General features: G+C 46.5%; 1 protein-coding gene across 23 annotated transcripts; it reads right to left on the reverse strand.

Annotated features, from left to right (window-relative positions):
* Positions 1-26,382, reverse strand: Tpm1 (tropomyosin 1). 23 transcript variants are annotated; one of them, XM_051197838.1, is made up of 10 exons: positions 26,130-26,358; positions 24,930-25,055; positions 13,610-13,743; positions 11,566-11,683; positions 10,578-10,648; positions 10,251-10,326; positions 9,234-9,296; positions 8,878-8,947; positions 7,391-7,469; positions 5,487-5,677 (listed from the first exon to the last, which is right to left on the reverse strand). In XM_051197838.1, exons 1-10 carry the CDS (start codon positions 26,241-26,243, stop codon positions 5,674-5,676), a joined length of 855 nt encoding a protein of 284 aa, XP_051053795.1. In that variant the 5' UTR covers positions 26,244-26,358; the 3' UTR covers positions 5,487-5,673. The 23 variants fall into 23 exon arrangements, with proteins under 23 accessions (XP_051053798.1, XP_051053796.1, XP_051053797.1 ...); XM_051197836.1 differs by lacking the exon at positions 10,251-10,326 and adding an exon at positions 9,735-9,810 and having other exon boundaries at positions 26,130-26,351; XM_051197841.1 differs by lacking the exons at positions 5,487-5,677; positions 7,391-7,469; positions 24,930-25,055 and adding exons at positions 1-839; positions 25,255-25,380 and having other exon boundaries at positions 26,130-26,380.
* Positions 26,383-27,438: the final 1,056 nt, after the last annotated feature.

Genomic DNA, 27,438 nt, shown 5'->3' on the forward strand with positions numbered 1-27,438 from the left:
TGTCCTACAATGTGCATTTTATTCCATATCATTATACAATGTTTACATATAGTTATAATTCTTAAGAAAATGCCTTTACCAATTATGTATGTAGTGCCTAGATCTTTTACCCTGACATGGAGAACTGGAAAGCGGGGCAATGCACACTGAATGCTCCCCCTGATGAGCTGGAAGGGGCTGCAAGTGTGTCAGTTGGAAGGAATGGGACTCTTAAAAAGACCAGTGTGGCTTCCAGACCCTTGACTTTAAGGAACACAGGCGTAAGAAACCCATAGTCTTGTTTCAAAGCAGTAAAACTAAAAACAAAATAAATTAGTGTTGGAGAGAAATCTAATTGTATAACATCGAACAAAAGACCCCCAGGGTTCCTTTTGTTTCAAGTAGCACCAACCCGCACCTGATTGTCTCCAACATCAGTCTCCTTCTGCCTCCACCTTGGCACTCTGGCTGGAAATCTTTCTGTTTGCTTGTGAGGCTTCCTACCCTGGCTAAGCAGACTGCATGCCTAAACGCTATGAAGTGTGGCGATGTCAACCCCGGAAGTGGCACGGTTAAGTTTAAGTGCCCCAGACTGGGCTTGCCTTTCTGTGTGTCTTTCCCACCCCTGCCCTAGCTGGTTCTTTGCAGTTGTTTCGGTGACAGTGGTTAAAAGTATATAAAAATGCATCGAAGGAGTTCCCTGGGAAGCAGGTGTTTAAAAACAAAATAAAACAAGGAGAGAGAAATGAAAGAGTGTGGCCGCAGCTAAGGAGGTTTTCACATGTTGTTTAGCTCCAGCAAGGTCTGGTCCAGCATCTGGTGCATACTAAGGTTTTCTTCTTTGGCATGAGCCACTTTCTCTGTGATGGGATTAGAAAATTAAGTCATGAATAGCTGCTCCGCAGACTCAGTAGTGGTTTGTCCATTTAGTAAGCAAACATCAATCCCACACACAGAAGAGGAGTAGCACTCTACATGCGTAAGACATCACTCATTTCCAGACAAGGCCCTGGGTGCACCCCCACCATCCATCCACCCTAAAATGCAGGGAGTGTTTGGTGAAGGTGCACACACTGCGTGCTGTGGGAACAAGGGGGGGGGGGAGGTAAAAACCAAATACAGGTACAGTACTGTTACACAAACTGAAGTTAATATCAGCACAGGATTCTGAGTTATAGACAGTTAAAGATCTGGTAGCTGTGTAAGCACACAACCTCACAGAAACAAAGATGACATAAATAGGTTTCTGACCGCTTTTTAAATGGCTTATTTCTACTGCTCACAAACGGTTATCAACACATCTCATGCACACTTCATTAGGACATTCTCTTAGTGTTTTTATAGTATCCTACTTATTAGCATGACACTCATCAGATTCCAACACCGTTAAACCGAACAAAGCATACCTTTCAACCAGGGACTTCTGATGAGCTCCTGTTTTCAAAAGCTATTTGCCCAAGCATAGGTACATTGAATCACATTTCAAACACTATACATGTTATGGAGATGTTAGGAATACAAATTTGTAATAGATATTTAAAGCAGGACTCACAGCTGTTTAAGGAAATAGAAAAAAGATTTCTTTTTTTTTTTTTTGCGGGGGGTGGGGGGGGGAGGAGGGATCCTCATTATCAGCCAGTTCAAAGAGGACCTGTTGATGCAGGAAGGGCTGAATTGACTGGTATAAATATTTTCACATATACATAATATACCGTAAAAACTTTTGGGGCTAATGAGGATTTCACTGAGATGCATAGAGGAAAACAAGGGAAAGCCAGCCTTCCAACCAATGCCTTTCCTTCCCATTTCTGCAGAAAGTGATTGTTTTCAACCCCATGAATCACAGATTTCCTGTACATGGGTTCCATTCCTAGAACTCGGCCCAAGTTTGTACACACAAGTTTTTAATCCTCATTCAGGGCCAGCTTTAGTTCGTTAGTTAGGCGGCGGTTTTGCTCGAGTTGATGGTAGAGTTGATCTGGACAGGTCAGCAAGGGTTAGCAGAAAAGAGGAGACAGAAGGAAGAGGTTAGCTCTAGTCAGTGAGAGGCAGTTAACAGACTAGAAAACACGGATACACAGGGCAGCAATGGCGTTCCCTGACCCTGAGCCCTGCGAGGGTGCATGGCAAGTCCTGGCAGAATGAAGGGCTGGGTGTTGACACGGATTTAGAAAAGACATAAAGAGGTCCAGGGTGAGGGAAGGGACCCATGTTCCTTTTGTACCTCATTAAAACCACCCTGTGGCTTGGTGGTGATGGCACACACCTTTAGTCCCAAAACTTGGGAGGCGGAGACAGGCAGATCACTGTGAGTTCGAGGCCAGCCTGGTCTATAAAGTGAGTTCCAGGCCAGGCTCCAAAGCTACAGAAAAACCCTGTCTCAAAAAACAGATTTGGGAACTAAGGACAGACTGGAGGTCAGCCCCTGCCACTCATGCCTTGCTAGAGCTCAACAGAGATTCTAGGTGAGCCCCTGACTGCCCACTGCTGTCCACTCTTCCTGAACCCCATCTTCTCTGCTCAGGGTACAGGGTGGTGCTGAGCCCCGTGAACATGTTTTGAAAAAACTCCCCATTCTCCCCCTAGACACCAGGGGGACATACAAAGTCTGAACTCTCCTCCAACTTCCATACTGTGTGTTACCCTACAGCAAACAAGTATTTATCTCTACTCCACACTGATTCAGAACTTATCTGAGTGCTTCCAGAGGATGACATTCATGCTGTGTGCTGACAGCATGCACAAAATAAATAAAACTGGGCCAGGAGGATGACTCAGCAGGAAAAGGTTCTTGTCAAAGAACCTGACCACAGAGTTTGATCCCCAGGTTCTATACAGTGGAAAGAGAACAACCGACGAGGCGTCCTGACTTCCCTATGTACACTGTGGTATGCGAACCCCTCCCCCAATAAGACCCCCAACCATCCTCACTTGCTCAGTGTGACACAGGTTTATTTACTACTATGTAATCCATTCAGGTGGCAAAGCAGTCCACCATAGGACTCAGCCTGGGGACAGGTGTGACAAAGAAACCAGCACACACTAGGAAAAGTGGGGTGTGTGTGACTGACTGCTTGGAATGATGGGGGACTCTGTGGATCTGGGCATCCTATCTGATGATCTTGGAAAGCTAACAATCCTACTGCCCTAGTGATCAGCCTCAGCACTGACTGCTGGGAAATGGTAGGAGGTGGGGGAGTTGCTATGCTCCGTGTTTGTTGTGTACTATGAAGAACTATGTTTAACCCAGGCCTTTTCTTCTTATCTACATTTTCTGAATACTCAAAACTTCACAGGGCTGTCACCTCCTCCAGGCAGCGCCCAGGAGACTTTCCGGTCTCTGTTGGCTTCAAACACACAATGTTTACCAGCGTAGACTCACCCCATTCCTCTCTTCCCACACCACCAGCTTAGAAGAACACACCCAGATCAGTCCTTTTTCTACCCTGCTACCCTTCCAATGTCTCCCATAGACTTAGAAGTTGCAAAATGGAAACCCCATTACTACATCATCATGGGAAATTGCCACCATGAGCAGTAGGTAGGATTGTCCCATTTGCTGAGCCCAAATGCTTGGCCATCTAGAACAGAACACTGGAGAAACCCTAGAGAATCCAGAGGCCAACTGGGGTGTAAATGGCAGTGTGCCCCAACCCAACCTCCTTTGGGCCTTGTTCATTCTAGCTGCAAGGGAGCTGATGGGCTGATGACCTGAGAGCAGGGGTCAGATACATTTGTAAGTGCTCTCCCTCCTGCTCAGCATAGACCCCAGTTGCCTGGAGGCTTCTGGTCTCCGAGCTGGCAATGCTGTCAGTATGGTTCAACTGAGGCTCTTGAAAGAGTTGCTTATACAGGCTGGCCCTTGCTGAACAGAGTCTCCATCAACTCAACTTGCTGTCTGTGCTCCTGATGTACACACCCTAAGCTACTATGGATCTGCCTTCATAGTTCATTTGTTACTATTTCCCTCACAGTGAACACTCATAGGTTTGAGAAATTTCTGTGAAGAGTCAAGAAATTTGTATCCTAAGATACATTAACGTCCACTTGGAGAAACTCCAAGAGTCTTATTTTCTCTGTGGCAGAAGGCTCAGGAAAAGGGCACTGCTGTTACTCTGAACTTTAAAAAGAACAAGGTTCAAAATCACTGAGAATTGGGCCCAAGGAACCTCGGGAAAAAAACCAAAACAAAACAAAAGCAAGCAAACAAACAAAAACCCACAAAACAATAACAACAAAACCCAAACAAACTCCAAAACCCAGAAAACTGCAGAAGCTTTTGCATCCTTCAGTGGAGAGACACTGCCTGAATCATAAAATTAGAGTCTACCATGTCATTAACTAAAATATTTTCACTCAGACCCTTTGTTTAAAAAAAGAAAATGCTCTCTACTTCAGAGTAAATGATTATCTTCAGAGCTTGCCCAAAATTACTTGAGGAGAGTAGTATGCCAGCCCTATTAGGCTAATAGGTACCACACATAGGACAGAGGAGGGCTACCATGCTTAAAATACAGGGATGGAGCCAGACTCATGTTAAGAGCTAAGAAGCTAGAGGTCACATTGTTTTTGTTTTGTTTTGAGACAGGGTTTCTCTGTGTAGCTTTGGAGACTGTCCTGGAATTCGCTCTGTAGACCAGGCTGGCCTTGAACTCACAGAGATCTGCCTGCTTCTGTCTCCCCAGGGCTGGGACTAAAGGTGTGTACCACCACTATCCCACCTAGAGATCACATTGTTTTAAAGTCCTAATTCTATTTAAATAAAAGTTATGAAACTGCTGTTTGTGACTGAAATAAAACATTGTTTCTTGGGGTGGGTGGGCCGTAAATCAACTGCAATGGCTCATAAACGAGGGGGAACCTCATCTTATGTAAACATACCTTCTGCAGACTATATGTGCTTCGGAACACAAAAGTAAACCATGACTCAAATACAGTTAATATTTAGAAACTCTATAATGAGATTTGTGTCCAGAATGAAATATCTGTGTAATAAATATATTTAAAGAAAAAAGCTTCAACTCACTCTGTGCTATAAAAAGCCAATACATAACCATGACTTACAATCCTAGTTTTTCATTCTATGCAAACTCCCTAGCTACAGAGTACAGGATGGCCTCACAGACTCCCATTACTTAGCCAGGCAGAGCTATCTCCGCATCAGCACAGAAAGAGTGCCACACCCCAAACTAAACTTTTGGCAGAAGAAAACATCGCTCAAGCCAGAATTGGATTCCCTCTATCTACTGTGTGAAAGCTCTGAACCCAAACTGTCATACCATCACAATTCCTAAAACCATAGGTACCTGGGCCTCACTCCAGTACCTAACATCCAGGTAATATTTTTAAAAGTTACACAAGGAACTACTACTTTAAAAAGTCCTGATGTCAGCATATATGCAGGGGAAAAAATGTGCCCTTTGATGAATGAAGCAGAACTATAGTTTTATTCAGCGTTGACACAAAAACATCAATAAATAAGGAGTAAAAGAATAGCAAAGAGGAACAGCTTACAGTGTTTATTTTACACTGGGTGAATAGCTCCTGTACAATAGAAAGCACAGTATGTGCCTGGCCCTAAGGTGGGCGTTAAAAGGAAACCTGGGGCAGCTGGAGAACAGACAGATGCAGAGCTCAGAGAGGTGGGACATCCAGCTTGATGAAGGAGTCTTGGGAGGAGTGAAGCAAAGAAACTTATCTGTGTGAAACAAAAGGTAAGAGAAAGAAAAAGTGGTGCAACGGAAAAGGAAAAAGAAAAAAAGAAAACCACACGGATAATAGCAGTATGTGAAATGCAAGCAAGTGTGTTAAGGCATGTAAAAACCCAAAGCAAGTGTTAAGGTATGTAAAACACACTGCCAGCTGCACCTAGGGGAGGCCATCCCTGGCATCTACTACCTGGATCCACGGCTGTCATGTGCCAGCCTTGAGGGATATCTTAAAATCTTTAAACTGGGCGATGTTGGTGCATGCCTTTAATCCCAGCACTTGGGAGGCAGAGACAGGCGGATCTCTGTGAATTCGAGGTCAGCCTGGTCTACGGAGCAAGTTCCAGGACAACTAGGGCTATTACACAGAGAAACCCTGTCTGGAAAAACAAAACAAAACAAAACAAAAAAAAACAACACAAAACAAAACTAGGGGAAAAAAAAAAAAAAAAAAAAAAACACCACTTAAACTAAAGCCTCCTTTTGGGACATTTCATCACACTCAAGAGTTTTCCCCATGGAACATCACATTTTAGCACGGGGGAGAATGGTGGCCACAGGTGGCTACAGATGGCTTGGTTCCACTCTTCATTTACTAATGGCGGAGAAGAGGCATGCCCTTGTTTCTATGGCAATAGCCAGGTTTCTAAAGGATATTCTGGAACCTCCAAGGTGGCAGGCACATGTCATGCTCCTGAAGCTACTATATTTCTGAACAGTTAAAGAAATACCATTCCCAGCTTTGATGGAACCCAGCAATATTAGAATGAAAAGCCCTCTGTGAAACATTCCAGGGGTTAGAATCACAAGTGGCACAGGTGTTAGGAATATGCAAATTAGTCATGTATGTCTACATGTAGGCCAACATGAGCAAAATATGGACCATTAACTTCCAAATTCATATTGTATAAATGCTTTTATTTTTTCTCTGATGTTGATTATAGCAAGTATTTACTATGGGGTATTTTAATTTAATAATAAACACAGCAAATAAGACTTGGTTCCTCAGGAGACCATTCATTTTTACTCTGGAATTATTTTTTAAAAATTTGTTTTAAAGACAGGTCCACTATATAGTCCTGGCTGGTCTGGAACTTGCTATAGATTAGGCTGGCCTCAAACTCAAGAGATATATCTGCTTCTTCCATGTACTGGGATAAAAGCCATGTACCCGCACTCCTGGCCATGCTCTGAATTCACTATAGGGAGGGAGAGCTGTGTACTGTGCCATGCTCATTTTCTTTTCCTCAGATTTTCAATAATCTGATTCTTTAAACTTAACAGTGTTAAGTGAAAATGACCACATTGTACTTCCCAGAATCCCAGGGAACAAGTTGGTATTTCTTCCTAACTTTCTGAACCACTGCATCATGGCCTTCTAGTTTTTTTTTTTTTATCTGAGTCTGGTTTAATGTTTTAAAGCGATAGTTCTCAGGGCCATTAGAGTCCAGTTCATCTCTTAGCAGAAAGAAGTCAGATCTGAATTTATGGAATAAAAGGAATCTGAACTGGTTTGCAAGGACTGAATCCACTTGGCCTTTGTTAGTACAATGTTAAAAAGACCATGGCTACCCTAGGCTATGCGAGAGAGCCAACGAAAGGTGCAAAAACTGGAAACCACAGACTGAGAAGGGAGCTGTGGTAAGTTCATCACACAAGCATGAGGGTAAGGGTGCGAGCAGGCAGGGTGCATGAGCATTTACATGGAAGTCATATCGTTGAGAGCGTGGTCCAGCTCCTCGCTGATGGCTTTGTACTTCAGTTTCTGAGCATACAGCTCGTCTATGAGCAGGAAGTGGAAGGCAGAGATGCAAGGACATGGGGAATGGTCAAGAGATGGAGGGTGAGCAAGGGCGGCGCGGATGCCATCCCGACACGTCAGCAAGGAAAGGGCAATGCATGAAGGGGTTGGTGCCGCAGCAGATGGCCAATGCAGGAGGCGTGCGATTTGTTTTTAAAGAAATCGAAACAAAAACAAAGAGAACAAAAACCCATTAGAAAATAAAACAAGAAAGACCCAATATGAAAAACACAACACGAGCAGTAGGTAATACCAATGACGGGTCCCCTGGTAAGTAATGGAACATCTTTCTTTTCACAAAGCTCTCTATTTACACTGGAGTAGTCAGCCACCTGCAGCTGTAAGCTCTGGGGGTGGGGGTGGGGGGAGGTTATCCAAAGGCAACAAGTTCAATTTCCAATGACAGTCTTCAAACCACTCGCTTCTTGCCCAAGCCAGACAATGGGATATTGACTTTTTGATGGCACTTAATTTTTTTTCATGGTTCTCTCTCTCAAGCTGCCTGTTGCTGGTACCAGAAGTTTGAAAAGCAAAGGCAGTCACAGTTTGGGGCTTGCTTACAGTTGAGTTTTTGTAATGGTGGTGGGTTTGTTTGTGCCTTGCCATACATTGGCAGGCTTGCACCCACACTCCAGTCTCGTTTTGTTGTTATTTGTCTTTGCTGTTTCTTTTTCAGACATAGTCTTGCTAGCTGGCTTGGGGTTTGCTATATAACCCAGAGTGGCCTCAAATCCACAGAGCACCACCTGCCTTTTCCTTCTGAGTGTTGGGATCAAAGGTGAGTGCTCCCATGCCTGGCTGCTATCTTGGTAATTAACTGCACCACCCTTCAGTCCCTCCTTCAACCCCTTCTGCCCATGATGTATGGTGTTCTTTTGTTTCTTTTTGTTGCAGTTTTGTTTTGAAAAATGCTAAAGTGTGATCCTGAGACTCAGTGCCCTATTGATTCCTACCCTCTGTCCTTTCATGACTCAGAATATTTTGCTAATAAATGGCTTAAAAAAAAAAAAGCCCTTCTGGGCACGCACTTGGAAGATGGTGTGTCTAAAACAAATCCACATTGTTCTGACAACTAGGAAATATCACCAGAGACACAAAATATACCAGAGTCACATTCATCTGGAATTACTTCACTCAGTAAAAAACAGACCAGACCCCCTTCTGAAGTCCAAGACATTAGACATAAGTGGTCTGGTGGCTAACTAGTCACCCCAAGAGCTGAAGACTTGGGTCTGAGAGTTCCAGTATCAGAGATGAGAACCCCGGAGGAGAGCCAGACAGGAAGTGTGAGAACAAAAAGGAACATCAGAGAGGAAGCCTTCAGATCGGATGACTGCTTTATCAACGGTTATTCATCAAGGACTGAATTTAAAATGTTAAAGACCTTACCTTCTAAGTCATCGATGCTTTTCTCCAACTTAGTTACTGATCTCTCTGCAAACTCAGCCCGAGTCTCAGCCTGTAATGATTTAATTCATTTGAGTCAAGGTCAGGGAGATTCCATCCAGTAGCTGCAGATTCGAGGAAAACCAGAGGGCAGACCTCAAGTGTATGTCACCCAGGAAATGTCAGGTTCAGCCCCTACTGTGAGCGACAGCAGCTAGCTAACCCGGTATATGAACTACAAGAAAACCTCTGAACATGTCTGCCTTGGACCATTCGACTCCAAAGGACAGTGCCTTGACCCACTTCACAGAACCTTAATCACAATCCAGTCAGTTTCCTCCAGGCTCTCATAACATTACCTCTTTCAGCTTGTCAGAAAGAACCTTGATCTCCTCCTCATATTTGTCTTCCTTCTGTGAGTACTGTAATTAGAAAGAGTGTTCCAGATGTCAGGCTGCGGCTCTCACACTCGCACCTTCTCACACAAGGAACGTGCCAGCCCAACCAACAGATGTTGGGGATCTCCTAGCAGGTAACAGAACCTCAGGTATCACATGGCACACTACAATACATTCTCTGCTTTCTTGCCTATTGCTTTACATGGGATAAGAGGGAGATAACTTATCCACTTGGCACTTTGTTTAAATTAAACTGATGGTTTATCCAACATAAGATACATTTTCTGCTGATCTTTTTTAAAAACAACAACAAAAATGTCCTACTATCCAATAACCATTAGGAAATCATCTCAAAGTGATGCCACTTGCTAAAATGCCTCCTGTGCCTTTATTTTCACCAGCAGGGCCTCTTTTGAGCAGCACTTAAGAAGGTGTCTTCCCCATTCCCTGCTCCTGGCCTACCTTCTCAGCCTGAGCCTCCAGTGACTTCAAGTTGTTCGTCACCGTTTTCAATTCTTCTTCAAGCTCGGCACATTTGCTAATGTTTTCGATCAGAAGCAGAAAGGGTGGGAGACAAGCCCAAGGAGCGAGGAGAGAAAAAAGGAGAGGGATGGGAAAAAATGAAAACTGAGTCCTAGAGATGGGGGGCTGCCTTAAGTAGCCAAATCACGAGGCACGAAGCTCGGTGTTGCCATGGGCTCTGCCTTCCATTGCAGCAGTGGGTGGAAGGGCAGAGGGACAAAATCCAGCAACTCCAAGGTGTGATAATTTGGCTTCTTATTGGCAACCCCTCAGAGTATTTATGAAGGGAAAAACAAAGAGCATAAAGGACCAAGAGAAAGCACTTGAAGCAAGATATAAATAGCAGAGGGCGTAGTGAAGGTACAGTCATTACACCAAACCAACCAGTAGGCATTGGAAGCTCAAAGCTGTCTGGGATGCAGTTAAACCTAAAAACCACACGTGAGCCATCAGTACCTTATCCTCTGCAGCCATTAATGCTTTCAAGGTCTGATCCATTATTCTTAATTGTTCTTCCAGCTGTCGGACTTGGCTGTTAGTGGACACAGGAAATGCACAAGGCCATTCACAAAATCAGTGCAGGTAAGGCATGCAGTGCCACACGCATTCACAGACACCCCACATGGTTCCTCCGTGTTCCACGCTCATGGCTCATCCACATCACATTGAGCACACAAGGAGCCTGGAGCCCAGGTGGGTAAATGTGCAGCTGCCAGAAGGTCATGCTGTTTTTAGTCATTGCGCTGCAGCATCCCCACAGGTGGTGGCAATGGGCCCGCTTACCCTTCCGAGAGCTCAGCCCGCTCCTCTGCACGTTCCAGGTCACTTTCAATGATGACCAGCTTACGGGCCACCTGCAGCAGGGCAAACACAGCAGATACACTGTGGTCTTGCGTACTTTGTGTAGGGGGTGGTTATAGGGTAGAAATTACAACCATTGGCCCTAAGGACTCTTGTCTACAAATGGAATGCTCCTCCTTCTGCAGACTAGAGACAGGCCAACTCTCCCTCTGCAGAGACCAGAGCCCCTGCTCAGAGACGGGAATGGTTAGCTCTTCCCAGGTGGAGTCTAGATAATTACACAGCACCCAGAGCAATTCTCGGAATGAGAGAAATATGAAAATCTGCAACCTTAAAAATAGCAGGATGATGAGACATGAAGAGACATTTTAGGCTGAAAAGGAAGGGGCTGCCGAGAACACCAAAAATAAACCCAAGGACTATAGCACACAGAGATCTGTGCAGAAGACAAGAGCAAGCGAGGTGACTGCAAGGTCACCCTTGATGACTGAAATACAGAAAGAAAACTGGCTGTCATCATCACTTGTCATTGCATAGGGACAATCACCAGGATCTACTTTACCGACGACAGAGCCTGTGCTAACAAAGGATTTCTACCACTCTGAAGAATCCTCTAGGAATCTCCCAAGGAGCTCTGCAGTCCATGTTCTCTACAATGTCTGAACTGAAACATCTGTACCAGGACAACAGGCCAGCTTCCTTTCTAAGGGCACAGCTCTCCCTCTTCCTGGCTAAAGATGTTTTTGTCCGAGCCTTGGGGTATGAGGAAGTATTCATCTCTCTTCCCAGGGCACATGACTGGCTGGCTTTATCACAGTAAGAACCAGTTTCTGCAGGTAAAGGAACCCTGTTTCTCAGAACCACCCTCTTCTATCAGGGGAGCTAAATGTTAGACCCAGGGACCCAGACAGCATCCTACTCCCGAGGTCATGGCTGTGAGTCGATAAGACTCTGGGACCCAGAAACTGACCTCTTCATATTTGCGGTCAGCATCTTCAGCAATGTGCTTGGCCTCTTTCAGCTGGATCTCCTGAATTTCCATCTTTTCTTCATCCTTTTGGGCTCGGCTTTCAATGACTTTCATGCCCCTGGAAAGACAGACAAGCAGGAAGACCTGAGATGGAGAGATGGCCACTGCTACTGTGGGATACAAGATTCCATGCACACAGCTGACCAAAATCAAACAGAGAGCCATTTATTTTCCAAAGCACGGAGCAAAACTTTCCAGAAAAGACAGCTATTTCTCTCTGCTCACTGAAATGAGATCTCTGGGTGCACTCTGGGTACTGGCGAAACTTTCAAGTCACCTATTCTTAAGTGGAAGGTGCTGTCAGGATCCTATTTGAACCTGGGGAGCATGAAAACAAGGGAAGCTACTAGGCTTTATTTGTTAAAATGTAGAGATTCTCCCCCTTCTACTTTTTCTTGAGGGAAACACTTGGGTTGAAAATGGATAAATCTAGGTGTGGTGGTGCACACCTTAAATTCCTGCACTTAGGAGGCAGAGGCAGGTGGATCTCTGAGTTAGAGGCCACCCTTGCCTAGAGAGTTCTAGGACAGCCGTGAATACACAGAGAAACCCTGTCTAGCATGAGAAAGGAAAAAGAGAAAGGGAGGGAGGAAAAAAGAATATGTTGGCAAAGAAGGAAAGTCAAGTTCAGTAGGAGGAAGAAGTTATGCACAAGACCACTTTTGGCTAGTAAAGGAAAACTAAGCGCTAGTGAATAACAAGCTTCCTTATCCCTAAAGTCTGCAGCGACTCTAGATACCTAGTGCCAGAGGGCAGAGGTTCACTTCAAAGTAGTGGTGGAGAAATGGACCTTCACCTGCCCGGTTCCCAGCAGGGTAAGGCATACCTGCACTGTTCTAGCCTCACACTGCTATGCCACCCCTCAACCGCTCTAGTCTTATGCAGCAGCATCCCCCCCCCCACACACACACTTCGTGGCCTGTGTGGCAGAGTACGATTAAAACAGCCTTTCAGAATGCACGAGGTTAGTGTGTGATGTGACGGTTAAAACGGATTGTTGACGGGTTCTGGGATCACCTAGTAAGCAAGCCTCTGGGCACACCTGCCAGGGAGTTTCTAGATGGGGCTAGTGGGGGGGGGCATGCTAACTATGAGCAGCACCATCCCACAGGCAAGAGTCCCTGACTAAATAGAAAGGAGGAAGTTAGTAACTAGCATCCATTTCTGTCTGCTTCCAGACCTGCTGCCTCATGTTCCTGTCACCACAACTTGCCCACCAGGATGGGCTGTGTCCCTTTGAACCACGAGCCAAAATAAACCCTTCCTTTTATAAGCTGCTTCTTGTCAGGTGTTTCATGACACCAACAATAAAGAAATGAATAAAGCTGGCCAGTGTGAACTGTGGTCTTTATGTACAGGTCAGGTTACAGCAGGAGTCGGTGCAAAACATAGGAGCACCTGACTGTCTGTGTGTGTACGTGTATTAAATCCAAACAGAGCATTTCACCTACGCAGAGCCTATAGACCATGTCTGTTTTATCTATGCTTTCTCTTCTACCTGTTTGGCTGCCATGGGGCCTTTCCCTAGATCTGAGACATATATAATATTTACAAATTATTTTATGTATTTGGGTGTTTTGCTTCCAGGTATGTCAGTGCATCACATGCATGCCTGGGGTTAGCAGAGGCCAGAAGAGCCTTAAGGCTAGAGCTACAGACAATTGTGATTTGCCATATAGGTGCTGGACTCAGACCAGGGTCCTCAAAAGAGCATGCTCTTAACTGCTATGCCGCCCCCACCCCAGTGTGTGTGTGTGTGTGTGTGTGTGTGTGTGTGTGCGCGCGCGGCAGGGAGGCGGGAAGAGAGAGGGAGAGAGGAGGGGAGAGGGAAGACAGAGGGGGAGTGGGAAGAGAGAGGGGAGAGAGAGGGAGAAGAGACAGAGGGTGGAAAGAGAGAAGGAGAGGGGGTGGGGAGAGAGAGAGAGGGAGGGAGAGAGAGAGAGAAAGCGCAAGCGTACACAGGAGCTGGATGGTGTAGCCTCACCTCTCACTCTCATCTGCGGCCTTCTCAGCCTCCTCCAGCTTCTGCAGAGCTGTGGCCAGACGCTCCTGAGCACGATCCAACTCCTCCTCAACCAGCTGGATGCGTCTGTTCAGAGATGCTACATCAGCTTCAGCCTAGGCAGAAAGTGAGACACTTACTTCAGAGCCAGGGGGAAGTGAGGGTGGTACCTTCAGAAACAGGCCAGGACTAAAGTGCTGGTTCCAGACAGGAAGTCTGGGGCCGTGCGTGAGCTATCTCCCAGTGTGTTGCAAGCTCTAACCAGCTCAAGTCCTCACATAGGAGCAACACCACACTCACACACTCATATGATGGCTCTACCCTGCTCTAGCACTCAGCGCCTTGCTTTCACCTGCTGATTGAAGGAACACTTGCTCACTGCATGCTATCCAGGCTTAGCCACAGTTCCTAGCAGTATGATCAGAAGTTGGAATGCCACATTTCATCCAACTATCCTTTCTCTGAGCAACTTCTCAAAGGAGCCTTACAATGAAGCAGAATACTTTAAAACCCAGTGGTTTTAAAAACACATACCAGGAAAAAAAAAAACAAAAAACAAACAAACAAACAAACAAAAAACCCAAAACCCAAACAACAACATCAAAAAATCCATATCACACGGAGAACTAATGCTGTCTAGAAACTTACCCCTTGTCCCAACTTTTTAGTAACCTCTTTAGAATACCTGACCTCACTGGAACAAAGCCAAGATAAATATCCCAAGGGGTTTTGATCTAAGCTTTTGGAATTTCTTCAAAGTCAAGGTTGCTACAAGAAAAATTTCACAGGCCTAAGGAGAAAAGCAATGTTGATACTGTTTTTATTTGGAATGTAGCTGTGAATTAAATAAAGTGCTTCTCTCTTAGGTGGGCAATGACTGACTGCTGTTGAAATGTGATTACCCATCCCCCCACCCTATCCTAGACTGCCTGGAAGGGAGTGAGACTTGCTAATTAGGTATAGCAATTATTTATCCTCATCCATCCTAAACCTGTGTTCATCAAAGGCTATACACTCTTAGGATATTTAGGAGCCAATTTTCTAACAATTTCAATATTCACTTTAGAGTCCACACTTCTAGTCTACTAGTGTGTCTGTCTTTACTGAATTGCATGTTGCTTAAGTTCAAGGCCAGGGCTCCATAAATGTCTACAGACCTGAGCAAGTAAAAGCATCCTAATTTAAACAACGGCAGCTTTCAAAGCTCACAGGAGAACTGGAAAGGCATGTGCAGTTAGAGGCCACAGTCATGGCCTTGAGTCACAGGAAATGAGACCATTCAGTTGTGTGCTCGTCTAGATCTGTGTCGGTTTTATCTGGAGAATGGCAGTGAACAGGGAATCTCCCACCACCATGAATGGCCATAGCCTTCAAAAATAAATAAATAAATAAATAAATAAACAAACAAACATTTTAGACACGCTTATCTCAAAGAAAAAGTATGTAGTAACTGGCTGCCAGGGGCAGGAAGCAGGGCCAGTGTGAAATGAATGGGAGGGGCAATTACAACTGAACCATCCCACAAGGTCAATCATTATCAGAGACCAGCTTGGAACTGGGCCAAGCTGGGAAGTTCCTGAATGACTGGGTTTTTCCTTGAAGGGTGGGGGGATTGGAATAATCAATTTCCTTCTTTCTCTCTCCCCCTCTCTCTCCTGTTTTGTTTTTTTTTTTGTTTGTTTGAAACAGGGTTTCTAGCTGTCCTAGAACTCGCTCTGTAGACCAGGCTGGCCTCAAATTCACAGAGCTCCGCCTGCTTCTGCCTCCAAGTGCTGGGATTAAAGGCGTACGCCCACCACTGCTCAGCCTAATTTCTTTGAACAACCATTGCTTTTTAAATTTTTTTTTTAAATTTTATGTGTATTAGTGTCTTGCCTACATGTGTGCATATGTAGCACATGTGTGCTTTCAGTGCCCATGGAGGTCAGTTCCAGGTGCCCTGCAACTGGAGGTGCCATGTGGGTGCTGGGAACGGAACCCAGGTTCTCTGCAAGAGGTTTTAATCTCCCTCAGCCTCTCTAATAGGAAACATATACATATTAAGGCTATAGTTTTGGGTCAGGTTAAATTTATCTTGCATGTATTCCATTTCTAGGAAAAATTCTATTCCTTTTACAAAAAGGGAGGTGGGGTGAACAACAAACAAACAAACACAATCAGAGAGTGGATTGGGATTGGGGTTTCAAGTCCCTCCCATTCTTTCTTCTCTGACACTAAGGTGGAAGGTTCTGGGCTACCTCCCAGTACCCCGAGTAGTTTAAACTGTATGATCAGATCCTGACCAGCATTAGTTACTACAAGAAAATCAGCCATTTTCATTAGACAAGTCATGTGAATCATTTTTTTTTTAAGACCAAAAAGTGTTGGTATGGATTTCTCTAGAACGTCTAGGTTACGTTCAAACATACCCTTTCTTACTATATTGTTAATAATAAAATCACTGTCATTTAATATAAAAACAAATGCCTTCGATATGCCAGCTGTTGGAGAATCAGAGAAATGTGGGCAGGATTTTAAGAACACCTCTGCAGCATCAGATTCCCCTACATTGGAACCAAACCTTGAGGACCCTACTCATTTATGGGATGACTGCTGATGGGCAGAGGTAGGAATGAGCAGGGGCAGGGAGAGCACCAGAAGGCCAAGACACCCATTCCTGCATCTGCAACACTAGGGCCCACCACATCCCATCTGCACACCCTTCTCTCCGCCCCACTCCCTCCACACACTTTTCTTTGGCCCTGGTGCTGCTCAGCCGAATGCTGCTTTGTAAATATCCACCACACCCCTCCCCCAGCATGCATATATATATATATATATATATATATATATATATATATATATTCCCTGACACTCAGATTATTTAATGTCCTCCAACAAGACCAGTCAAGGGGCTCACAATGGGTGCCTATGCAGTATGCAGTGGCTGGGCTTAAGGACTGGTTCCTTTGGGACAGTTTTGACAGGGAAGGACTGGCACTCACAGCAGAGCTGTAGGGGGACCACACCTGGAGGAGACACTCTAAAAAGTGTACGTAATGAAGTCCCACTGTTTGAACTGGACTGGAACCTGGGCATCACACTGGGGCAGCCACTACCTGGACATATGACCCCACTGGGAGATGCATAATAGAAGCAGACTCCTGGGTCTCATGCCTAGAGATTAGGACTTGAGGTCAGTGTGAAGGGGCAGGAACTACAACGTAAACTGCAAGCCTTTCTCCTCTTCCATCACCATCCAAAGAAGCTGGGAACTATTGTAGTAGCTGCCCAACAAACTCTCTACTAACCCCCAGGGAAGGACCCCTGGCCTAGGGTGCTAAAGCAAGCTTGGAGAGAACTCCATTAGTACAATTTGAGGCAGGACTGAAATCCAAGCTCTTTGGCTCCTCAAATATGAGATGAAGGATGCTTTGGGATTAGTGGCTCTCACCCCAGAGACTTTCTCTCTCCTAGACACCAAGAGTGGAAGGTTCTCTATCATCCCTGACCTGCAGCACCCCAAGCTATTTAAGAGATTGTATGGAGAGTAATTGGCAATGCAGTTACTGCAAGAAAATCAGCAAGTCATCTCAATTCTTTTTTTCAAAAGGCTGGACATCCTAGTGGGTAACCAGTAGCTCATGCAAGGACACAGCTCTCTAACCCCCAAGAATGAGGACTTGAGATTAGTGCCTGGGACCACCTTCCTCAGGAGAAACCCTGCACTCTGGTTCCATGCTCTCTTATGCTGGTCTAGAATTTTTGAAGATCTCAAAATCCAAGATTACTTTAATTTTCTAATAAAAAAGCCCAGCCTCTTATTCTCCTATCCTCATTTTGAGGCTCTGACGTCTAGGCTGGCTGGTGATGCTTCTTTCTGCCTCAGCCATCTCAAGTGCAAAGATTATATGCATGAGTTACCCTGATTTATTATGTTCTGTGTTCCACAGGTCTACACCTGTGATCTTTACCAGCTTTTGTTTCTAGTTTGGCTTTTTCCCTCAGGCTTTTATAGATATTTCCCGAGGGTCTCAGTATCACAGCACCCAGGTTGTCTAAGTATCTGTTGCTATCTGTCAGAACAAGCCAACTGCCCTGTGCCTATCAGTTAAAATCGGATAGAAATAACAAGGCATTTGGGGAGGGGTCAAGACCCCAGATGCAAATTATCCCTAGGCATGTAAATCACCCCTAGTGCACTGAGTTTTAACAGTGGCCCCATACATCAACATTGGCAGCAAAGCCTTTCCAGTTGGGTTGCTGCTTTCAAAAGTGCTACTGGATCCCAACATGTAATGAGTGATTCAGAAAGAGACTGTTGTATTGGGGAGATTATGAGCCCTGGTTAAGCCACCACCCAGAACCCACACATGTGAAATCCTTAGTGTTGTATATGCTCCCTGTAAGGACTAGCTCCCACCAAGGAAGTCATGCAAGCTCACCATTCCTACCCTTCGCCCTGCCTTCAAACAAGGAAGCAATTACCTTCAGATAAAAACAGGCACACACCACTGCCCTACCCAAGAAAGTATGCAGAAATCAGTGCTTCCACTCCAGCACAGCAACATGTTATTCCAAACCAGACTTGAATAAAGCCAAAGATTTACATACATTTCACATGTTTTAGCCAATACAGAAAGAAGAAAATCCTTTACTCTGAGAGCCAATGCTCTGGAATATATTTTCAAAGTCCTGGCTGAATCCAAGCAGAGCCTGGAATGATCAAAGGTCAGGTCTTTTATTTCATGTAAACTGTAGTTACAGAGAGGGTTTTACCCAGCTTGCTGTATAAGACCAAAGTGACTAGGGCCAAGCTAAACTTCTGTCCTTTTATGGTCAAGAAAAGGGAAACACACACACACACACACACACAGAGGACATTAGGGGCACTCCCATGGATAGCAGATAAACACAGCCTCCTCTATCTGGGCCAAAGCCTGTAATTTGTGAGGCATGTTTGTGTAGCAAGAGGGAAGGAAGCAAGGTACTGAGGTGCCTTGTTGTGACTGCATAGGAAAGTGGGAACCCAGAGCGTTGTCAGTCACTGCCACTCTGGAAGTGCCAGGACAAGCAGAGAACACACTCAGTTTCCCGGTTCCAGAAGAAGCTGCCAGTGCTGAAGAGTCAGGAAAAGGGCTGGGGATTTTGGGAAACTGGTTATTTCCCATGATTAATAGTTATCTATTAAGAACCTGCCTGCACTTCTAAGTCTCCTCCTCTGCTAGGTTCTGCCAGAAAGCTGGAGAGAGAAGTGTCTTTTTTCTACTTTAAACACACATATCACCACCCCACAAAACCCTTAAGACCCAAGACCTAGAGTCAAGCATTACACCAAGTAAAGCAGTTTCATTCCAAGATTCTGAAGGGCCCACACACCTTGGGAAAACAAAACAAAGAGGAAGTGAGTGATACCTGCTTTTTCCAAGGTACATACCAGTTTAAGAGGGCCCATTAAGTCTACCTGAATCTCAGAGTACCTGAACCTGGGCCAACTCTACACTGAAATATTTCTTGCAGTGGTTCATGGCTTTGTCACCAAACCTTAATCTTTGCTGCCAAGAGAAACTGTTCCTGTTAGTTTAACTCACAGCCTAAGCTATACCTAATAACCACTTAAATTAGCTCTATACATACATCAGTTCCAACTTTAGAGTTAGGTATTGTAAATCCTGGCCAACCACTCTGCTAGAGGATTCCTGAAAAATGATTTTAAATTTTCTTTTAAAAGTTTTTAAATTGCTCTAAATAAATGCATAAAGTTTTGAAAAGTATGAAAGCACTGTCCTTAGCAAACTAACCTGGGAATGCTGCTACAAAACAAAACAAAGGATGTACAAACTAGCAGGTATGTCTTTTGTGTGTACCATCAATCACTAGGCCAGGAATTAGTTCAATAACGCTCATCACTAATGCTTCCAGCCTGCCTGGTTCACCTCCTAAAATTGAGAAAACGATTGGCGATTAAAAGCATTAAATGGGGAAATTTGTGGGGTAATGAAGTGAGTAGGGCCATTTTTAGGAGCCTTTGCCAAGTAATTACGGTAAAGAACGCTAGGCAAGGTAGTGCTGGACATTAATACAGGACAGTTTAAGTAGCTCTACCTCTGTCTGCTAAGTCCCACTGCGAGTTCTTTACATATGAACCACATTTGACTCATGGGGAACCAAAGCACTAACAGCAGTCCCCAGCTAGAAAGACGGCCAGGATTCACATCCTGGCCAACTGGACCCAGGATTTTAGCTCACTGGTTCACAATGGTTAGCCAGGCATGGATCAGAATTAATTTATCACCAGCCAGACGCCTTAAGACCTCCACAGTGGGACTTCTACTAACTAGTCCTCTTAAGCAAATGTACATGTTATCTTTTGTCTGTTGATTTTTGAAATCTTTATCTGTATGTTTATCTTAAGCGTCCTCTTGTTGGGCCTTCCTCTTAGGAAGACTCCCTTGGTTCTCTGTATTTTATACAAAACATGTTGTGGAGTTTCTGCAAGATGCCATGCAACCTTTACAAACTCTCAGCCAGGAGGAATGGCTCAATTTAGAATAGACCTGTGTATATTAAGCACAGCTGGACACCATGTTATTGCTTGCCATAAAATCCCCAAGGTGTTTGAATACCTTGATTTAAAACATAGGCACTCGCACGCACGACTGATAAACATCTAATATCTAAACTCCATTTGAAACCCTGTTTCTGTTTGCTGGATACATTTGCCTTACAAAGAAATGTAGCCAGGTACTACATTAGACAAGGAGGAGTGGTAGCTAGCAAGAGGTATAACCAGTAATTGTTGACCTCTGGCCAACTTTTCCCAAAACTTGTAACAAAGGAATATCTGATGTAGAGGGATATCCACTTGGATGATGGGAGGGCTAAGAAACCTAAGGCTATAAGGGACGCAAGCTATGCAAGTTAACTCTTCCCTCAAAACCTGGTATTGTCAGTGACTAACGACCACGGAGAAACAGCCTCTAGGAACCACAGGATCAACAAAAATAAATAAAGTCCAGCATTCGCAGGCCCTGAAGTCCCACAGTGAGTCTCCCCAGAGACTGATCTGTAAGAGGGACGCCTCCTTTCAACCCTAGTATGAGTAAATAAATGCCGACACCGCAAAGTGCGCATCCTTAGGACACAATTCTTGATCACCCCAGAAATGCCGCTTCCAGAACCTTCTCGACAGCATTCTTGCTTTCCTTTGGAGGTTTTGACTTTAGACTAGAGAGATACATAGGCATTACTGAGCAGTCGGGTGCCAGTTGGCCTAGGTACACCAGGTGCGGCTTGGAGCCCGGGGAAGGGGGGGGGGTGACGGGTGGGTCCCTTACGTTTTCCCGCAGCTTCCGCTCCTGATCCAGCTCACGCTGCAGGCTGCCCGCACGCTCCTCCGCGGTGTCCGCCTGCTCTTGCAGGCTCCGGATCTTTCTCCGCACAGCCTCTAGCGAGCTACTACCCGCCATGGCGAGGCTGCGGCTGAGGCTGTGCTCTGACTCCGGGCTCTGTAGCTGCTGCTGCTGCTGCTGCTACTACTGCAGCTACCGAGCCCAAGACTGGTGTCCCCAGTGGCCCAGAAGCAGCCCGGAAGTCACGGCCCCGGGGCCGCACTAGAGAGCCACGGGCGGGTGCGCGAGCGCAGAGGACGGGCGCGGCTGGCAGGCGGGCGGGGCACGGCGGACCCCGGGACCTGGTAGTCGGCGGATTCACTGCGCGTGCGCGCGGGGACGACTGGCTTTAGGGCTGCTTCGCCTAGAGCGAGGCCACCGCAGGAGGGCGTTTGCTTCCACTCCGCTGCGTGGCCGCAAGTAGACGACCTGTATTCTAAAGCCTATGGCGACTCCTGCTGGCCGCTTGGAGCGCTCCGGAATCCCGATTACTCTGAAGCTTAGCTGGGATAGGAACCTGGACCCTGAACGTTCTCTAAAAGGAACTGTTCTGGTGGTAAAGTACGCCATCATTCCGAATGCTAAAGGCCATGACGACTCCTGCTGGCGGACCCTATAGTATGATAACTTAAGGGAAGTGGTTCTTGTAAAGAATTCCAGAACACAAGCTACTGACTACAAGAACCCCAACACCCGAATTAGCTCACCAAGTGTAAATTACTATGTGACAATACAGCGTGATTAGACGGTTCTAAATACAGCTTTTCTAGATTTGAATCTGGCTCTTAGGTCTCTGGTTGTGTGGCTTTGGACAAATGACTTCTCTAGGCGTCATCTCTTAAAAACGAGTATAATAGTACAGGGCTCTTCATGGGGCTGTTGTGAATTATCAGATACTATAAAACACTTAACAATGCCTTACATATAGTTAAGAACTCAAACGATATAATTAAACACAGGCACTACCTTTAAGAGTTTGCTGGGCCCAGTATCCAGTTGTGCAATCTCAGGCAAGGAAAACATCCTAACCTTCCCTGGTTTTAATTCAGATATCTGGAATCCAATGAACCCAAGCTGCAAGACTACAGAAGCCTGTGACAGAACCTCTGGTTACCAGCTGGAAAGCCACATGGTCACAAACTGTAAGAAGTCATTTCTGCCATTCCCTCTTGTGCTGTGTTTTTGAACGTCTGTCAAGCCTCTGGGCTTTATATCTTTCTACACCTTTGTCAAAGAGACCTCTTAAAGTCAGTCCTGGACTTGTTTAAATGTAAGTGTGTATGTGAACAAAGGTAGAAAAGAAAGCCCTTTCTGCCAAGGCTATCTTCCAAAACCAGAACATCTCTGGAATTCCTAGTCCCCCCTGGTCTCTGCCGCAGAAAGAAAGCCTACAAACTCCAGCTAGGGCCCTCAAGTCCTGTAGGTGGGCCTCTTGCTTGGTTTCCAAGAGGGTGTTGGTCTGCTGAGTGGTGGTAGGTACAGCTCCTCCCCAAAGCTCACAGTCTATATGCCTCCAACCTTTAGGATGCCCAGTCAGGGCATCTGCAACCCTTCAAGGGCAGCCAGGGAAAATGCTGCCCACTTGCTAGTGCAGTAAGCAGCCACACACTAGTGGTGCTTTTCAAACACTAGGAAGTCAGCTGAAGAGCTATGGTTAGTTTTAGCTACAGTATGGAATCCTTTGGTTATTTCAGAAAAGTGGCTGGGTCCCATCCCAAGAGATCCCAAGGGAAAACCTAGTTTAGATAAGCCTGATTCACTACATTAGGAAGAAGCCCTAGTTAGAGGGATAAAGCCTGCAAATATCAGCTCCATCAGTTATTGGGGGAAAGGAGCCAAGATAAGGGAGGCTTAATAGGACTCATCCTCATTTAGGTGGAAAAACCAGTAAAAATTCAAAACAAATTGCTAGAGATGCTAGCTCCTGAGTGACAGCATTTTAAACTGGGAGGAAAAAAAAAGTTTCTGGAAGACTATAGCTTGTAAAATAGGTTGGTAAATTGGGAAAATACTTTTAGTAATTATAAATGTATTTCTTGACACTACAGAGTAAAATGTCCTCCCTGCAATACTCCAGGAGGACGACTTCTCTCCCACCTCTTCCCTTAGAGACACCTGTCTTTTCCTCTTCAAGTCTTAGCTATTTCAAGTGAGTCAAGAACTCTCTAAATATAACGAGTCTTCACAAACTCCCTTCAACATTCCTAGTCTCAAAGAGCTAACAGTGTTTTACAGAGGTAGATGATCAATACGCTAGCCAAATGAAACAGAGAAGCACAAACTCACACCATATTTAGAGAGTTTTCCAGCACCATGAGAGAACCAAAACTGGCTGTAAGAACCTCCCTCTCCTCCTGGCCCCGCCCCCACAGCTGACTTTAAATAGCCTCTTTTCTAGTTCTGCCCCACCCCATTCCAGTACCCCCCCCCCATGATTTCTCATTAAAGACTTGATTATCACTCTGTAGTTACAACAATTATTATCCCCCCCCTTAAGAATTATAGCAACGTTTTTTCTCCTCCTTTCTTTCATACTGGGCTATTTGCAAATTCTCTAAATTCCTTTCCTTATAAGGAATATCTCTCCTAGAACTCTCAGCGGCTCTTTTGAAAAACCTAAATAAATGTCCTGCAGGAGGATTTGGGGGAGATGGGCATCCTTCATTTAGCACCTACAAAGCAGGCATCTGATCCACATTATACAAAACAGAGTCATGAAGGCTGTTTGTTGTTGTTCTTTTTCTAAAATCAGTAGCTCTTAGTAATGAGTTTTCGCTAAACCAGGGCTACCACAAGCTTCCTTTCCAGTAAACTTAATTGTCATTGAAAGTTCTTTTTGTCCCATCCCAGTTGTTCACTGTCTGGACCACTCATTTGCTAAGAACACTAGATAAATCTCAAGCCTTTGAGGATACAAAAGGCCTTGCAGATTTCAAAACCCTTGGGTAATCTGCATTACACATGATCCAAAAACACAAAACCAAAAAAAGTTACAAACTGTTGTCAAACTTGGGGGTTCAACTTCTGGGTGTAGCATTCTCTGCTATTCACACATTCTTGGAATTGTTATCAGCTTCCCAAGGAATTCTTTTCTAATTGGACCTCTAGGCTTAATTAGCGTCTCCAGTGGAATGTACTGGTGTGAAAAGAAAAACTGACCCTCAGCTTGACTTTCTAGACAGAAGAGGCTAGCTCTGTAGTTAAGGTTCCAAAGGGCAGTGGAGAGGGTGCTTAACAGAGCCAGAGCCTGTGTCTATCACCCCCTGGAAATATGTGGTGGTTGTCAGAGGGCTGACAGGTGGGGGTGGGGCGGGCAGGGGGCAGCCAGCTTACTAGGCCATATAAAGCACTGAGCTATATATAACTCCTTGTGCTTTCTGATCTAGTGCCTCAGACTGCATACCCAAGCAAGGATCATCTTCCCTGGGCAGGTCTTAAGGCTTGCCTAGAGAGAAAGAGAGCCTCAAAATGTCCCTGTAGTCTTCAAGCTTAGCCTTTCAAGTAAGAGTGTGTGTACTGTTTGAAGGCCAGGCGCTATGGATCCTGCAAAAACCACTGGGAGTGAGTGGCAAACAAGAAAACTTGGTATTCTGTTTTGCACAAACCTTGGCGATGACACACACTTCAGAGGTTTTATACCAGCAGGAGGCGAAGTTCACCTCGAGAAGTCCCCATTTCAGAGGCTGTGTTCTCCCAGCTCACCCACCCACCTCCAACCAAAGGGGAGGAGGTAAAGAGGAAAAAGAGAAAAAGAAATGAATGTGCGCAGCGGCAGTCAGAGGCGGCATCCAGTGCTCTGGGCCATGGCCAGGCTGTGTGCAGGTGTCTGGCACGAGGTTTACCCCCTTCCTTTGCTCTGCAGCCCCTGTGGTGACCCCCCAAAGTGGCCACGGGGACGGGAGGTGAGGGAGGCAGTGTGGGCGTGCACTTACATCTGTGGCCTTTTTCTCCGCCAGCTCCAGCTTCTCCTGGGCATCTTTGAGAGCCTCAGAGTATTTGTCGAGTTCATCTTCAGTGCCCTTGAGTTTCTTTTGCAGTGACACCAGCTCATCTTCCAGCTGGGAGTTGGCGGTGGAGTATAGGGAGGGGGAAGGGGGTGGGGTGCGGCAGGCAGCGTGATCCCGCAAGGTGCGGGGTGAGGGTGCACAGACCGTAAAGGACAGGGACAGCGGGAGAGAGAGAGGGAAAGACAGGGAGGGAGAAAGAAAGAGAAAGTTAGCCATTCGTGTGCGGTGCCACGCCGCGCGCCCGGGGTACCTTGGCGGCGGTCTCGTCGGCAGCCAGGAGGCTGTCCTCCGCCTTGTGTAGCTCCTCCAGCACCCGGTCCCGCTCGTCCTCCGACGCCCGCAGCAGCTTCTCTTTTGCTGCGATGTCCTCCTCGAGCTGGGGGAAGCGGCGAGCGGGCGCGGGCGGCCGGCACGGGCCGAGTGTGAGACACACAACAAATGGGTGCCAGGTTGGCTAGGGCCCTGGGGCTAGGGGATCGCTGCTTTTGGGCTCCAGGGACCCTAGGTAGTCTCTCCCAGAGCTGGAACCGCTCAGTGACTCATCTGGCACCCCACCCCCTCCCGGGACCACAGTTTTCTGCAGAGGGCTCAGGTCCCCGACTTGAGGGGTGGCAGAAACACGCCCCTGTTTGGCTAGGTTTCTGTGATCTGTGTCTTCTATCCTGTCCCATCTTTGTTCTTAGGAAATAATTCAGTGACCCCCATTTCCTCCAAAGTCTCCACCCCAAGTTCAAGGGCTCTTTCTCCCCAACCAGAAAGTCCAAAGAACTTCGGACACTAGGACTTGAGCCTTGTCACGCTCCCCCCGCCCTTCCCTCCAGCCACACAGGAAATTGGTATCCTTTCTCCCCGCCACTTCCAAAACTGATTCCCAGTCCCGAGAGTCAACAGCCTCTCTAGGGAGTTCCACGGACCTCGAGGACCTTAGGATCCTGAGAAGGGCCATAAGCGTCCTCGGACGAGACAGAAAAATTAGAAATCAGCCTAACTCTCGCACTTTTTTTTTTCTTTCTTTCTCTTTTCCTTTTTAAGAAGTGCGCCCCTGGACACTGGGCTTGGGATGGGTCTCGGGTGCGATCCGCCGACTCAGAGTCGGAGCGGTGAGGAGTGGGGGTAAGCGCAGACCTGCTTGCTCCGGTCTTCCGCCGCCTTCTTGTCAGCCTCCGCCTGCTCTGCTCGATCCAACGCGTTCTCTTTGTCGAGCTTCAGCATCTGCATCTTCTTCTTGATGGCGTCCATGGTGGCGGTGGTGAGGGGCCCTTAGGCAGCGGAGAGAGCGAAGACACGAGCGCGGTGGGGTGGCCGAGGCGGAGTGCGAGCGCGGAGCTGCCTGCTGCTCTCTGATATGTACTTTCCCAGGGGGGCGACCGCATTCCTCAGGACAGCCAATACTTTTTTGGAAAAGCTTGTTCCTCCTGCCCCCTTTCCCAGTCTCCTGCCTCCGCCCCGTGCCCCCTCCTCTCTCCTCCCGCGGGGACCGCACGCCCATTCGCTGCCGCCTGCCGGCCTCCCAGTTGACGGTGGATATGACTATATATGGGGACCCGAGCCTCCGAGGCGGCGGCCGGGCGAGGCCGTCCTATTTCTAAACCTGCGCGCCTGGGAAAGAGCGCCCGGACCTCGCTGGAGCAGAGCCCGGCGCTGGGAGAGAGTCTCTAGCCACCTCCCAGAGCCATCGCCTGGTGGTCAGGATCCCCAGAAGATCCCGCCCGGAACCACCCGGGGTCCTGGGAACAGGACAGGTGGCGTGTGCACACTGGTCTCACTTGGCATCCAGATTCTGAGGTGCTCAGTCTAAAGCCTGGGGGTCCACTGTTACAGCTGCTGCACCTGGTGTCTGGATCTGGGAGCTCTCAGTACTCAGCCACTCTGCCCGCCCACCAGTTGTAGACCAGGGCACTGGAAATGTCAACCAGAGCAGAGAAATGGAGCTGGAGGAAGGTGTGGGATCATTCCTGAGACCCTGTCTCTCTGCCCCTGTTGGTGGGCACAAGGACAATGAGTCTTTTCACCAAAAATGGGAGTGGATAATAAAATACTTTAGGTACTTAGGACCCTGTTGGCTAAGGTGTGTGTGTATGTATGTATGTGTTTGTGTGTTGCTTTGGAAAGGGTAGAGGGGGGGTTAATGTGTAGAGGTTTGGGGGTTTTTTCCCCCTGTGGGAGTTGGGGGGGTGTTGTCTTTAGATTCAGGCATCTTGGCGTGTGGTCTTTAGTTACCATCAGCTGTGTAGCTGTGACTAGTAACAGCCTCAATTCTGTAGCTCCTTCTACCTATTTATTTGGTTGTTTTATTATATTCATTTACTTATTTGGGGGTAGTCACAGAGGTGCACCCGTGCCATGGTGGGCTGTGGCAATCAGAGGGCAGCTTTTAGGAGTCAGTTCCCTTTCCACCCTATGGGTCTTGGTCTTCAACACTGCTGCTTTACCT

Source organism: Phodopus roborovskii, unplaced genomic scaffold, assembly GCF_943737965.1.
Source record: "Phodopus roborovskii unplaced genomic scaffold, PHOROB, whole genome shotgun sequence".
Lineage (NCBI taxonomy): Eukaryota > Metazoa > Chordata > Mammalia > Rodentia > Cricetidae > Phodopus > Phodopus roborovskii.

Coding starts and splice junctions, on each gene's coding strand:
- Tpm1 (XM_051197833.1), bottom strand. CDS start 26,243: ATGGACGCCATCAAGAAGAAGATGCAGATGCTGAAGCTCGACAAAGAG. Junction 13,744..25,254: donor CCGACGAGACCGCCGCCAAG/GTACCCCGGGCG, acceptor CTTTCTGCCTAG/GCTGAAGCTGATGTAGCATC. Junction 11,684..13,609: donor GCCGCAGATGAGAGTGAGAG/GTGAGGCTACAC, acceptor CTGTCTTTCCAG/GGGCATGAAAGTCATTGAAA.